The sequence below is a fragment of the Betta splendens genome, chromosome 12, assembly GCF_900634795.4.
Source record: "Betta splendens chromosome 12, fBetSpl5.4, whole genome shotgun sequence".
Taxonomy (NCBI): domain Eukaryota; kingdom Metazoa; phylum Chordata; class Actinopteri; order Anabantiformes; family Osphronemidae; genus Betta; species Betta splendens.
Window position 1 is genome coordinate 12,740,735 of NC_040892.2, and position 15,721 is coordinate 12,756,455.

Consider the following 15,721-nt stretch of genomic DNA (forward strand, 5'->3'; position numbering starts at 1 on the left):
ACATTGAACTAAAACTCGGGGGATGGAGATGTTTTTGTGTGTGTGTGTTTTGTATTGCTACATAAATATTAGTGTAAATTTCTCTATATACAGATTATCATGTAACACCTCACTATCTAAATAGTGATAACACGTCCCTTACTTGAGAAGGAGCTTGTCCTCCTATTACATATTAACATATTATTTAATGTCTTCTCTGACAGAGATATAATAAAATTGTGTCCACTACTCACTAAACCGTACAGGTGGACATTTTAGGATCAACTTAAAGTAGCTTAAACATGAGTTTTTGTCAGTAAAGGCAGCACTGTGGTTCTTACAAGAAGCAGCCGTGAACGTAAAACATGACATTCACACAGGTGAGCGAACTAACAGCTGTGCACGTGCTATCATTTATTTATTTATTACTTCCATTTTACGTTAAACCCTCCTTCGCTTCGGGTCAGTGCGCGTCTCCGCCGCAGGGGGCGCTGCGGGCGAGGACTGTAATGCAATGCTGAGGAATCAGGCTGGAATAACAACACACCGCGGCGGGACCTGAATCTACGACATGTCCGCATTTTGAGTCTCTGCTAAAACCCGAGTGAGGACGTTCCGCACGAACATAGTCGCCATCGCGCAACGAGCGGAGACGCGCTGCTGCGCTGCGTGTTGGAACCAGGCGTGCGGAGGGAGCGGAGCGGAGCGACGCGGCGGCGGGAGCCTGTTAGCTGCACCGACACTTTGTTTCCCCCCAGTCCGCTTCTCTGCGTCGGGGTTCTGTTTCATGTCACTGGTCCACGGCGCCGCGTGCAGACATGGAGAGTTTGTACAAGCGGAAGATGTTCGCGTCCATGCGCAAAACCAAAGTGGACGCGTCGAAGAAGCGGCAGATCGGCCTGCCCGCCTCCATACTGGACGACAGTGACGAAGGCTCCTTCTCGTCGTCCTCCTCCTCGGGGTCTCTGTCAGACTTCCAGAGCTCCCCGGAAGACGACAGCGAGCAGGACTACCGGGAGCGGAGCGAGTCCGGGGCCACGTCCAGCGACGACAGCCGCTCCGTGACCCGCCGGAAGCGCTCGTTCCTGGGGGGAGACGACAGCTCGTCGTCGTCCAGCGCCGCGGACGACGACGAGGAGGAGGAGGACGACGGCGGCAGCCGGCCGAAGAGGACGGCGCAGCCCAAGAAACGGAGCCGGCTGCAGCGGCAGGACGAGTCGGACTCGGACCAGGCGGAGGAGAAGCGGAGGGACGAGGCGGAGAAGGCGAAGAGGAGGCAGAGGCACAACAAGCTGCTGGCGCTGTCCCGAAGGATGAAGGCCCGCGTCCCGAACCGGAGGAGGAACCGCCTCAAGCAGGTACAGTGCGTTCATTTGCACGAGTTAGTGTTAAATTAGTTCTAGTCAGATCCACACCTGTTGGTTTAATGTGTGAGGAAGAGTGTGACTCAGGAGTTTGGACCAGTCGACTCCAGGTCCCTTACAGTAGGTCACGTGTGTAAGTGTCCTCGGGTCAGACACTGTGTGTGTGTGTGTGTGTGTGTGTGTGTGTGTGTGTGTGTGTGTGTCTGCCAGTCTAAAACGTGTTTGTGTTCCTAGGGTGCAGGGGACGATGAAGACTCCAAAGAAGGAAAGGACAAAACCGCTGCTGCTGCTGGCGGCGACGCCGAGGACAGAGGAGAAAACGGCAGCAAGGAGGAGGCTGCAGGAGGCGACGGAGGAGGGAGAGAGGAGGACAAAGAGGAGCAGGAGGATGAGGGGAAGAAGTAGAGGAACAGAGAAGCAGAAACAGAAAGTCACAGACGTTGTTTGAAAAAGACTCACAATTGTGCGTTTTCCCCTGTGGAAAACAAAAACACTGAGAGCTGGTGTTCCAATGTTAGACGTACCTTGTTCCTATAGGAACAGACTTTGGCGATGGAGAGGGAATTGGGTTTCTAGCATATAAAAACCTTTGATTTGTACCTATTCTATTTATTTCTTCCTGTCTAACGGAGGCATTGCTGCATTTAAGTGCTTGTGTATTGGACTGAAATAATGTCCCTAATCAATCAAACTTTGCTCTCTTCATATTTCCTTAAATTTTTTTCCCTTCTATCTTCCTCTCATCTTGCCTTTCTTTACTTTTGTGTATATGCACAATCGTGAGTTTAACTAAATTTATGAGTAAATGTTATCCCTGATCATTTATCATCTGAAGTTTACACTCTGGTGAATATCAAAGTGAGATGTCAGCTGCTGCAAGAACAGCTGAGAGCTTAAAGGTTTCAGGCTGCTCCGTTCTAACCAAAGCAGGGATGAGGTCTTAAACCAGAGAAAATCACCTTCAAAACATATAATCTTGTAAAATGGCAGAGTCCCTCTATGGGATAAAAATCTCTACTGGTGAACCCAATGATGTGACAGATGCTGTTGATGCATTACCTGAATATTTGCATCAGTGAAAAAATTATTTAGCAAAGCTACAGAAGGACACTATGTTGTCTATGTGCCTCTGTGTTTAACGGCAATTAGACCCACAGTTTTAATGTGACAGCATGTTTGGCATAAAGTGGTTGTATCCTAATACAAAGATCTGGAGAAATCATTCAATAATGGACATTATAAATGAACTAATTTACTCCCAATCTTTTTGAGGTTTTTGAAGACAGTTGCTACGATTGTTATCACACAAATCACAGATCTTGGATCTGTGTTGTCACATTCAGCCCTTGACCCAAAAAACATTTTTATGCACAGCATGAATTTTGTTCATGGATTTTTATATGGCAAGAAAGATTGATTTAATTATGTGTACATTACTCTTTAAGAGCCTTGTGACATTTTTATCCAACAGCAGTATGTTACACAGTAACATGAGAATACACACACATCATAGTTACATTTCAGTGTTGTGTATTTAATTGTTCCCCAGTGTATTTCTGGTCTCTTGTTGCTCTATATTGCTCTTTAGACAAAGCTTCCCTGCTGGAAATGTCTGCTTTATTAATAAAGTGTCTTTTTTTGACAAGCAAACTTTGAGTTGAAAATGATTATATTCTATTTTTGATATCATTGAACCAGTTTTCTGGTTATATTATTATAATATATAACTTTACTGGTCAAATATGTTTATATTCATATATACACGTAAATATAAACAAATGTATGTATATATTTTTTTATAAATAAGAAAATGGGTGAAATTTTTACGATTTTGACAGCTGTCTATTATTATTTAATAGGGAGATCGTTCTCCGCGTGGTGGCGGTAAAGCTCCTTAAACTGGTTACTAACCGCCAATCTATACCAACGAAGAAGACGCGTCCGGAAATTGTTCTGAATGCGTCAAGAGTAAACACGGCTCGACTTCCGGGTTGAGGAGTCAGGGACGATGTGGAGCGACGGAGGTGGTCTGTGTAAGGCTAAGTGGTGTGCGGGCAGCAGCCATGGTTCAGACGTGCTCAGCGTACGGGTGTAAGAATCGCTACCACAAGAACAACGACATTTCCTTCCACAAGTAAGTTGTTCTGAAGTGAGCGCGAGAGCTGCTGCCGTGTTGAAAACTGTAATCAAGACCGCCGTCATACCAGTTGCCTTTGTTGCGCCTTTTTTGTAGGAATTACGGTAGGAAGAGACCAAACTACATGATATTAACTTTTTTTAAACAAAATGAAATAATGATACTGACTAACTGACCAGTTACTGAATACATCTGTATCCAAGACAGCATGTAATGTGGCAAATGGTGTTTGCCAACATGTGGATGCATCTATTGACAAAATAGTCATTAACAACCTCCAGATGGGTGATTGGGTGAAGAGTTAATATTGTAGTGTTTTCTTAAATTGAATTCTACGAAAACAAAACAAATTCTAATATTAAAAAGAATTGTAATGACTGATGACTGTTGTTAAAAGTAAGCCCTTAAAGTCCTTTTATTTTATTTGATGATTTTCAGGTTTCCTCTTGCGCGTCCAGATATTTGTGGGAAATGGGTGGCAGCGATGAGGAGGAACAACTTTAAGCCGACAAAGTACAGCAACATCTGCTCGCAGCACTTCACCAAAGACAGTTTCAAGAGAGAGTGCAACAACCGAGTGCTGAAGGAGAACGCCGTGCCGTCACTCTTCTCCTTCAACCTCAGCATCAAGGTGAAGCAGCTTGCGTTATTTACCAGAAAAAGCGATTCCATCAGGGTCCAGATGGACTCGATGACCTAAATTCTCCTAAATTAAGGAGAATAATTATCTTTGTTTTGTGTTAAGACAACTCAGATGAGGCCTTTTAGTGGAGAAGTAGATATTAGATTCTTGCCAGAATAATTTCCACTTATTATTAATCACATTGTTGTTATTTCAAATTACCATGTGTTTATGAAAGAAGGTTTGAACTAATAAACACTCTAGTCCTTCACTTTGTCCGAGTTGAGATTAGATCTGGTTCATTTAATCTGAAATAAATAACATCATAACCCTTGTGTGTCGTCTGTCTGACAGCCGGAGTCGGCAGAGGATCCTTTTCCCTCACAGATCCACTTCCCATTACCTCTCCCTCTAACCTCTGAGCCAGTGGTGGAGGAAGTGGAGGAGTCTGAGCCCAGGATGAGTTTGCCCAACACCTGCGGCGACACAGCCACAGTTTCCTGTGACCACAACTACACGGCCGAAGATTCTGCACGGCAGAAGAAGCGCATTGAGCAGCTGGAGGAGCAACTAGAACGTCTGCGGAAGAAACTGAAAACGAGCCAGCAGAAGTGCCGGCGACAAGACAGGCAACTGAAGCGGCTCAAGGCGGCGTGTGAGGAACCCAGGATTGGGCACCAGCTGTCCGCTGCATTCAGCGAGGGATACGTGATTTTACCTAAACACATCTACCACACACTCAAAGGCATCGAGTGAGGTGAAATAGAGGAAAGAGTAACAGCTGTTGTCCCACTGATCTACCAATAACAACCTGCCACAGGCTCAGATTCAAACCTGGCAGACTTTAATGGCTGCAGGGGAAGGCAGCAAATGTCTGAGGTGAAAGAAGGTCTTCTAAAGGAATGCAACAAAAAGCTGGGAGAGTGACGAAGGGCTGAACATTTAGAATAACGCAGCGATGACTGGGTTCAACGCGCATGTGAAGAGTCGCTCAATTGGCTGCATTACAAAGCGAGTTACTGCCCAGAGGTGTCAACGGCAGCAGGAGAGCATAGACTGTGGAGAGCTCTGTTTGCATCTTGAGCACGGAGAGTTCACACAACTTCGATATAGGTCAACCATGTCAGTTGCTCTCTTGCAACTCTAGGAGAAAAGCCATGATGATTAAAAAAGTAACATATTTCAAAATGCATGTGAATTGTTCTGCTTTTCATGTCTTCTCGTTAAGAAGAGAAGTGTCAACAGGGAAGCAACTCAGTCGAAATGAATCCACTCAAGCGCGCTTGGTTTTCACTTCATCACTTAAAAATAACTAGTTACATCTTTATTCTGTTGGTTAACTCTCTGACTGGGTGGCAGGTGGTTGGTACATCATAATCCATAAAGAAAGGTTCAGCAGGCGAGTCAGGAGAAGCAGACAGTTATGGTTGAACTAGACTCAGAAAACTCCAGCAGTGACTCAGTCATTGTCTTCGGTGGACTCAGGATTAATGTTAAATCAGCTATGACATAAACGTCCTGTGTCCCACCACCACCTCATCATGTGCAGGATGAAAGGAGGAAGTATGTGAGTCTGACTCTCTACTCTCTATAACCAGGGGTTTAAACTAAAATTTCAAAACCATAACCCCGTTTGTCTGAACTATAAACACTATTCTTTGATTTGACTCATGAGTCAATTCTGGTCTTAGCTCAGCTCTTACACCATGTGCTCAGTTTGAAATCACTGGTATCAAAATCCTTTACTCAGTCCACACAAGGCGTCAAAACTTCACACAAGTCAGTCAGATTCTTTAACAGATAAAAGATAAGTTTGTGTTGTCAGCTATGGTACAGTGCATCTACTGAAAAATGAAAGCATATGTTGAAGAAGAGGAGGAAAACAAGGAAGGACAAGAATACAAACAGTGTGGATGAAATTGGAGCCACTGTAGTTGAACTGCAGCTGACCATGTCCTTGTCCACAGTGACTGTGAGGGAGGCTGGATGAGTGCAGCCACATGAGAGTGGCTTCTCCGTCACCTCCATCATCAGAACCTTCATGGAGGAAAACCGGTGGGTGTCCACACAGTAAGGCTGCTCTGTACAGGGACGTTACAGTCACACATGTCTCTCTAACGTTACTGTAGAGCAGCCGCACCATGTTGGTGGTTGGGATCATGTGACTGGTTTACAAAACCTGAGGTTTTCTAACTTCTTTCATACTCGGCATTGAGGTAGAACCTCATCCCTGTTCACCTCCTTCAAGCCATGGAAGAAGCTGCCTAGACATACATATCTGTAGATGAATGCCAGGGGTGGATGAGGCCCCGCTGTCTGGCTAGAGCTCATACAGCCAGTGATCTGGCCTGAACCAGACCAAAGATGGCACAATGAGGAACAATAGTTTCACGTTTCATGCAGTACAGGAAAGAATAAAAATGTTCCAACGTATACATTGTGTTTTTGGGTGCACTATAGAAGGGGAGAATGAAAGACCGGCCAGTCTTGCATACATTTTGAGCACCAGTGTGTTACTACAGTACAATGTAGTGTTTGTATGGTTGGCCACGAGGGGGAGCTATATGACCACACCAGGGTCCAAGCAGCGGGTTTGTCCTCTCGTTCGTTCGCTACACAAGATCAGGACACTCCAAAGTACAGTCGTTTACCCAAATGGGCATGACATGGTATAAATTAAGTTGACAGCACTGATTGTGTTTGGTTCAATTAAATTTAAGTTCAATTTATTTATTAATTAGTGGCAACATTTGTCTCAAAGCACTTTAATATGTTTGATATTACAAGTTTGACCTTACAAAATTTTAAAAAATATAGAAAACCCAACAAAACCCAATAAAGAATCAGTAAATATTTCTTTTCACATTCTTAATGGCAACCACGCAGAGGAAAGCCTCCGTCCAACGCAGAAACCTCCAGCAGATCCACACTGAGGGTGGGCGGCCGTGGGCCTGTGCCACCCCTTGGTGCACCTCTGGCTCTGACCATGACCTTAACAAATGACGCTGCTGCTTTTGAATGATCCTCTCACCTGCTCCAGTGCAAGCGTTACATTTCTAAAATGTTAGACTAAAAGGGTTAAATCAGTACTATGTTGACGGATCCGTCCATTGCTGCAATGATGTGGCAGGAACAACTTTAGTTTTCATCGTTTCCATCTCGATGTGGTATTTGGGATGATTTCACCTCCTTTGTGACCTCAGCCCTCCTCAAATAAACCTGTGGGGCTGAATGTGATCCAGGTGGATGCATGCGCTGAGGTTCTGGGCCCTTCGGCCCCGCGTCAAGGTCATGGTGGATGAACTTTAACAGTCCTCATGCTGCAGCCTGACGGGTCTAATTAAACAACACCTGCATGATGTGCTGCTCCCAGCATCCTCTGCTGCAGTTGCTACCAGTAACCAAAGTAAAGGTGGTGCTGAGTTTAAAGCATATAGACTTAAATCTGTTAAATAACCAAATAAATTATTAATACAGAAAAAAAGAAAAGATGCATAAATCGGACTAATACTGTAACACGTTTGAAGTAAAGTCAGAGCTTAACTGTCCACATATTCAGTTCCTAGCACATAGTTTTATTCTGTGTGCTGATGAACGTGTTTATGCTCTGACCCAGATAAAAACTACACAGCTTCACTTTTCATTCTCTTCAGTCCGGACTCGGAGTATCAGCCTGGAGCATCGAGTCGAGCACTCGGATTAAGCAGAGGTTAGCGGGACGAACGCGATGATAATGATGATGAGGCATATAAATATAAACACTGCCGTAAATGTCAAATCTGCCTGGCAGCATCTATGAGATCTTCAACACATTCCGATCTGTCTGCCAATAATCTCCTGCCTCCTCAAAAACACCTCAGGGAGAAGTGGGGGAGGGATCCTGCTGTAGCTGTGAGCGGGGAGCTGAAGGAGGAGAGAGGATCCGTGGGAGCAGGTGAATGAAACAAAGATGATGATGATGCTGACGTGCGACCGAGCAACTCTAATATGAAGCTGGAGTCAAATGTGAAGCACAATCTGAAGAAATGTGGAACACTTAGTTTCAAAGGCTCTAAAGCAAATGGTCACATTTCCAAAACCCAAAAAGCAAAACTCAGCTTTCCTCAGACAACGTAAACATGCCTCAAAGAAACGCGCCACAAAGAAACCACTGTAACGTTGCTGCTCTGTGGCTTGTACATACTACTTCTCGTGTGTTTGACAGACTATGTGCAGCTGATGTACAAAACTGTGTAAACGCTAGTGTGATCTGTAGTTTTAGTACACAATTAGATTATATCATATCAAATTTTTACAGATTATTGAGCACATATTTTACTGGTCAATTGGATTCATTCACATTTCCTTCAAAAGTGCTTCGTCCTCATTGACACTTCTCTGAGCTCATGAACTATGGTAATGGTGGTAACACGTGTGTGAGCATGAACTCACTGTATTTAAGCTTTGCTTCCACTAGTTGCTGTAGTTGGGTACTTTCTGGGCAGTTATTTCAGGTTTCTACTACTATGTGCTTCCTGGCAGCGAAGGTAAATGACTCAGAGCAGTGAAGCTGTGAGATGAATGAAAGAAGAATGAAGGAAAGTAAATATTGCTGTTTGTGTTCATGGGATGAAAGTGTTTCATTTTTTCCTGCCAGACTCAGACCTAATTTAATCCACTGGTCCAGATCTAACCCTGTCGCTGCCAGCATCGTCCTGCATGAATGAGAACATACTTGTGTGGTAGCTGCAGATGAACCTCATTCACTCTTAACACTTCAGCTGCAGTGAAGACAAGTCATTTCACTAAATGTAAGAAACCTGTGGATCTGACCTGCTGTGGAGAGGGATCCAGTCCAGCCTCTCTACATCCCCTTATGGTGCAGAGGACAAAGACAGTGGCTGCAGCAGCTTTTGTGTCACACCTGATGCCTTAATAGACTCAAGCTCTGCCCCTGAGGCCAGTTCCCCGACCCCCAGCCCCACTGGGACCAGTGAAGTGTACAGGACATGCCCGGCCCATGGTTGGTCATAGCTTGGTCAGATTGCTTAGATGAATGACTCTCACCCAAATGACAGGTGGCTCCAGCTCACACACAGGGGTAAAAGGGAACCAGGTTACATACATCCACATCCATAATCTGATCAATCCAGCTCACCAATTATGCCAGCTGTAATAACATCATCCCTGCTGACATTATTGTTTTATTCCTGTACTGTGATCATGGGTTCACAGCAACACTGACTTCATACACACAGACAGCTCATCCACAAGCAGCTGGATAATCCACAAGTGAATCACTGGTGACCAGAGATCAACACTGACACATTGACCAGTGGATGAAGGGTAATATAGTAGAAGCTGGAGTCAGTGTGAACCTAGTTCACACTGTGCGTCAGGGCTTCTGTGATGACCACACCATGACGCACATCTGGATGGAGACCACATGTCATCACTCCTCTGGCTTGTAACCATGACGATGTGGCTTTGCCACCTGTGCGGGCGAGTATGCGGTTCGGCAGCGACACAGGCGACGTGCGTGTTGCTGGTCTGAGTCACGTCTGACAACTTAAACCCCAACTTAAAGTTGAGTCCGTAAGCAGACAGGCAGCAGCGACGGACTCTCACACAACACGAGAGCTTCACCAAAGGAATCGGCTTCAGACTTCACACGTGCCGACTTATTTTACACATGATCGTAGTTTCTGTCTTTACACTAATGTTTAACAGTAATATTTATGTACACTATATGATGCTAGTACAAATACATGATGCTAAATGTTCCATTATTGGTTATGTTCAATGTGCAGCAGTGCCAGGGACTTGCAGGTACCTCTTTACTAGGACACGTCCGGGCGCTTCTTCTTGGAAGCTGCCGTCACGTGCTGTTTTGTGCCCATGAGTAATTACTGTGCGTGGATCTGTGCTTCTTAACAAGCGGCTACTGGAGTTCAGCTCCTGACAGCTCAGTTCAGCAGCTTCTGTCTCATCTCATTGTCACCCTCCTACAGCCATTTTCCCATGTAATCACAATAAGTCGGTGCTTCGGAAATCCTGTGTTTTGCAAATGTTTGTAGAAAAACATTTCAGCTGCATTTCTATTATTATCATTATGTTTGAGCTGTATGATGGATTATTTACTGTATTTCACTGTTTTCACAGGTTGAGTGAACTGAGCACCTCAGTCAGCAGCATAACACCAGTAATGTTATTCATAATCACATCATGTCATTATTCTTTAGCTGACGCTGCAGCCGTCGTCACACCTACTGTGTTAAAATCACAAAAAGGTGGAAATTCCTGAAATGGAAATTTAGCTTCAGTCCCGTTCCATCAGAGCTACTTCAGTCCATCTGCCCAGCTTTTCTTGGTGTTCCCAGAACAGAGAAGTGCCTAGTTTTTCCAGAGCGTCCGGGGTTTTCTACGTTTGCCAACAGCGCTTACAGTAAGATGCCGACACTAGTCTAAAAACCTCGCCTCCAACCCTGCAACTAGCGTACACTTATTAGAGATACCATCACTAAAGGAGTCCTTTAACTTGACACCAGGCCAGGGATGGATGATAGATGATGTGGTTCAAATTACTCATCCAGCCACTCAAGGTCAAGTCCTTCCGATTCACCCCATAATCGGAGCGAGTCACCCACAACAATGTCTTTTGCTGCCACCAGCAACAAGGTGTCCTTTTTTGCAGTGGAGAGGTTTAGCATTGGGGTTTTTCCTGGAGTGGTTCAGTTTACGTCCCACGTTTTCCAGGGATGGGTGGTGCTGTTTCCTCATCAGGGCTACAATAGAAAGCCAATTCAATGAGGAAACACTTGACAATATGCCCAAATATAAGTCATAAGTCTTTAAAATGTGATTCCAGTTACTGACCTGTCTCTGACCAATCTTTGCATATTTATGTATACTCCACTCCGTTCTGTCAATGATGGGCTGCAGACATGCAAATAAAGACAAAAAAAACATTGAACATTAATAATCTGAACAATTTATAGTCAAGTTTTAAGTCCAACAAGAATAACAAATCAGAATAAAACCTAATTAAAACATGACAAATGCACTTACTGTTGCCATGTTGAATCCGGAGATGCCACCACTGGATTCTGGGGTGCTTCTGTCCACTGCAGCCACTGCTTCCTGAGTAGCAGTGGCCTTCGTTGGCCGATGACCACTGCAGGGGTGCTGCCTGCTCTACTGGTGGCTGCTTCCTCTGTTTGCCCATTGTCCATCTGCTCAGGGATAAGGCTGCTCAACTCCAGTAGTCCCAGTTGCGGTGGTGGCGAGTCCAGTTTCTCCAATCTTTGGCCCTCCTCACCTCTACCCATCGTTCTTCTGGGGAAGCAGTTTTCAAGGTGTGTGGACAGGCTGTCCTGCACCTTGCAGCACAGGAGGCAGAGAACAAGGCGGCGTTCCTTACTGCTGTGGGAGAAGGTATAAGTGAGATTATTAGAGTCACCAAACTGTCTTTGTTTGAAATTTGTCCTTAATGCAGGCCGTAAACCAAGCTTTTAAATTTGTACCACACCAAAAGCCACCATTTTGTTGCTGGACGGCTGACAAACAGGGTGCTTGGACACACAATCTGGTAAAAGGTGTGGTGAATATTGGGGTTTAAATATCTGACTGATTACTGATTAACGGCAGCTGGAGAATCATGTGACTGGAGAGTGAAACTAGAGGGAACCAGAGCAGAACAGGAACTAAACAGGGTGTAGAAGAAAATAAAACAGGAACTAAACAGGACCACACAAACAACACAGGAACAGTCCAGGGTCATGACACTGGGACGTCCCTAAAAATTTTCCCGCCATTTGTGGATCACACAGAAGGCCACCATTTTGTCACTACTGTAGGTTGCAGTCCACACAGAGGTTGCCCAAGCTTCCAACATGAAACAAAACACAACTCATTCCTTACTATTACTTTTACTATTATTATATTATTACTAATTACTATTAAAACGAAATGGAAGTTCCTTACAATTCCTGCTGTATTTATCTGAACTCAGGCAGTCTAAGCCCAGCCCATTTCTGTTACTAACTCCGCCTACCCCATTAAAACTGACCAGCTCTATTTACCAGAACTCAGGTAGTCTGAGCCCAGCCAATTAACCCTGTCCACCTCATTTGAAACTGACGAATGGCTGTCAGTGCAGAATTCAATGTATTTTTTTGTTTAAACTGTTTTTCTTACAGTTTTGTACCCTAATGTAATTTGCTGTATTTATCCATTTGTAGACCATTTTAAGTAGAAATAATTTGCATCATAATCTTTTATGAATGCATTTCCAGTGAAGCAAGGGGTTGCTGTTTAAGCGCAGTGAATACCACACCAAGGGCCACCATTTTGTCACTAGGTTGTGGTCCACACAAAAGGTTTTCTAAGCTTCCAACTTCTAAGTGGACAAAGATTCTAAATTTGTCTCCTGATGCCCTTTGTGACAATGCACAATGTATGACTCAAACTAGCACTTATCAGCCTTAACAGTAAATAAGGACATTCAGCTGGGATGTCCCTATCAATTTTCTGCTATTTGTGGTCCACACAAAAGTTTGCCCAAGTTTCCAACATAAAACACAAAGATATGAACCGCGGCCAGTCTTTAAACATTCTACCAGTTTAATAGAGAAAAAGATTCTTTCATTTGTAAAATCTGACAACCAGCCATGAACCTCACACGTCTGTGGATGTTACACTGTCTGTGTAGCCGTAGATTATTTTTAGTCCCAAAGCTTATGATAAACACACACACACACACACACACACACACACACACACACACACACACACACACACACACACACACACACACACACACACACACACATCAGTCAGTCATTTGTTTGGGATTTGTCAGCTTTAATTCAAGAACATTAATCTGTTACAAGCAGTAAAGGGGATGTTTCTAATCGGAGGCTGCAGATTTGTCTCACACAAACTGAGTTCTGCATTTTTGCAGGTATGTCCAGAATTTAACCCATGTGTTAGCTCAAGTCTAATGTGTACGATAAACAACAACAGGCTCAGTTATGAAGGATTAAATAGTCTCTACATCTGACGGTGGACCAGTGCCTGAAACCAGGCGTCCTACGACCCACCGAGCCACAGAGTCTCTGAAGGTCACACGTTCTAATCATCTGGTCTAATTTCTCTGCGTTGATAAATGGGTCTGTAAATAACAGTGGCATCAGGTTTTTTGACAAACTCTACGGTTCATTTTAATTAACACTGCGGACACAAATATGTACCAACACTGATGTTAGAGTTATCCATCTACATGTCCTCCACGTACCTGTGTCAACCATGTCAACTTTCAGCTTTATTAAGTCATAGAAACAATATAAAACAACCCAAACACACACAACTTGTCTTCATTACAAGCTGCCCTTTCATCTGTTCCCATTTCTCCCCAGAAAGGACACACCTAACCAGTAAGTGACTGAGGAAGCTTCTTCACATATTTTCTTCATTCATATTTTTTTGCTTGGATGTTTTGATTGTTTTCCTTGTATTGTTTCTGGTCATTATTCGTGTATGTGTATTATCTATTACTAATGTGCTAATTAGCTTATTATCTATGGAGATTAGTTCATAGTTTTAGTTTTGAAATCCAATCGACAAAAATACTTTCTCTGTGGTTTTAATTAGAATTCAGTTAAACAATAACTGTTTCATGATCTTATCTGGAAACTAATGGCTGATTAAACATAAATATGATCAACATGATGTTGGATCTAGTGCTCTACGTAATGGCTGCAGTTGCATGCTTTCATTTTCTATTTTCTATTTTCTATTCCGTTTCAGTTTTGTCTCTGCATTCCCGTTGATTTGACCTTGGAAATGGATCATCCCTGTGAGATGTTTGGTAGCTGAATGCTTCAGGCTTTTTTTCTAAATATCATTTTCAGACTTGACTGACTAATCACAGCTCAGCGGGCTGATTGGCTCTGCCATGCCCTTTGACCTTTCTCATTAAACACAGCATATAAACAGTTTGACAATATTTGTCTTTAATATTCCCTAAAAACATAGCACAAAAGTAAATATATGAGTAAAGCTAGAAATGTATGAAAGCCAGAAACTGAGAACATTTGTAGAATGTAAAAACACTACCTACCTAAACATCTGATAGTAAAATAAACCTGTATAACCAAAACTGGACATTCAGGACAGCGCCTCTGAACCGAAAGTCACTGAAATTGAGTCTGACCTCCAGTTTGAAAATAAAATCTGAAGCATTATTATTTTTAGATAAGCTCTGGATGAAATTAGTGCATGGCCCTGTGAATGTGCAACATCCCCACACACACACACACACACACACACATCCCTACACCGCTGGCCTTGTCCTGAAAAAGGCTCTGATCAGATCTGATCACTTTCCGCTCAGCTTGCTCTCTCGCAGCGTGAACAAAAAGCGGCAGCGGCATAAATTTCCTCGTCATGTTTTGCTCTGTAATTTAATGCAGCAGAGCAGCTGCGGGGCCGTTTGCTCCAGAGTCCGTCTGTCCAGCTGTCTGATCACGCTCCCAGTCCCAGATGAGCAGGTTCCACGATGAACGTCAAGTTTATGCACGCATACTAACTGATACAAATAATGCTTTTTTCATTTTTTTCAAGCTTTCTGCTTCTTTTGTTTGTACAGTGAAAGCAATGACAACAGTAACACTAACTACCAACCAAACCATTATTACGTCTCATCCCTCACTATGACAACAGCTGTTCAACTCCAACAAAGGGGCTGCTCAGACTTATGTTTACTCTCAAATGGAGGTGCATTAGACATTGAAGTAGTTTGACATACAATATATTAGTAATGTTTATTAATGTAGGTAAGTAAATCTTGTTTGATCAAAGGTAATAACAGTGTTTACTGGTCCCATACATACAGTACAGACACGCATACACAAAGCCTGTGTCATTTGGAGGAGCATCTGGTTTCTGTGCAGAAGCTGTTAGTTGGTGAATGACATGTGGTCAGCAGAGTCCACTGTTTCCAATGAGGCTGTGGGGAGAAGGTTCATCATCTGCGTAACCTGCTGGTTAATCGAAGCAAATCCCTGGAACTGTTTGCTGCTTGTGTCTTCAATCCTTGAAACCCATTAGCTCCGTTTATCTCTCATTTGCATCTATTCCTAATGTTTCCTTCCACTGTACGTTCTTCCATTTCTATCTGCCTCCTATAATAGTACTCCCCCCCCCCCAACCCCTGGTGCTCAGGGGCCTCTGGCTACTGGTCCCATTATTCTGCTCATTAATCCATCTCTGCCTCTTCTTCCAGGGCACAGCTCTCGTTAGTGGTTCTGCTGCTTTACTTTCCCTCTTCTTCCTCCTCAGCAAAGTTTCCGGCTGGTGTCTGGCTCGGCTGTGTTTTTTTTTTTTTTTCGTGTAGATTGATCACACTCATTTGTATTTAACCTACTTAGGCAGCGAGCGAGTGCCCTGAGCAGAGCCTCCTGCAGGATTTAACATTTCTAACTGTCAGAACGAATTAACCGGCTCTAATACCACTTTCATCCCTCACTAGGTTCCTTCAGTGAGTTACTCACGACTGTGTGACGCTGAGCAGGAGGTTGCTGGAGCATTTCTGAGAGTGATTCTTTCAAACATCCATGTTGATTGGACTCTGATCTGCTC

At 43.8% G+C, this 15,721-nt stretch overlaps 2 protein-coding genes across 2 annotated transcripts; both read left to right on the forward strand.

Moving 5' to 3' along the window:
* Positions 1-393: 393 nt before the first annotated feature.
* ccdc82 (coiled-coil domain containing 82) lies at positions 394-2,993 on the forward strand. Its single transcript, XM_029169927.3, has 2 exons — positions 394-1,337; positions 1,578-2,993. Exons 1-2 carry the CDS (start codon positions 798-800, stop codon positions 1,746-1,748), a joined length of 711 nt encoding a protein of 236 aa, XP_029025760.1. The 5' UTR covers positions 394-797; the 3' UTR covers positions 1,749-2,993.
* Positions 2,994-3,311: 318 nt separating this feature from the next.
* On the forward strand, positions 3,312-5,294 carry thap1 (THAP domain containing, apoptosis associated protein 1). Its single transcript, XM_029169929.3, has 3 exons — positions 3,312-3,477; positions 3,919-4,111; positions 4,457-5,294. The coding sequence occupies exons 1-3, from the start codon at positions 3,407-3,409 to the stop codon at positions 4,856-4,858; spliced, it is 666 nt and encodes a 221-aa protein (XP_029025762.1). The 5' UTR covers positions 3,312-3,406; the 3' UTR covers positions 4,859-5,294.
* The last annotated feature ends 10,427 nt before the right edge of the window (positions 5,295-15,721 follow it).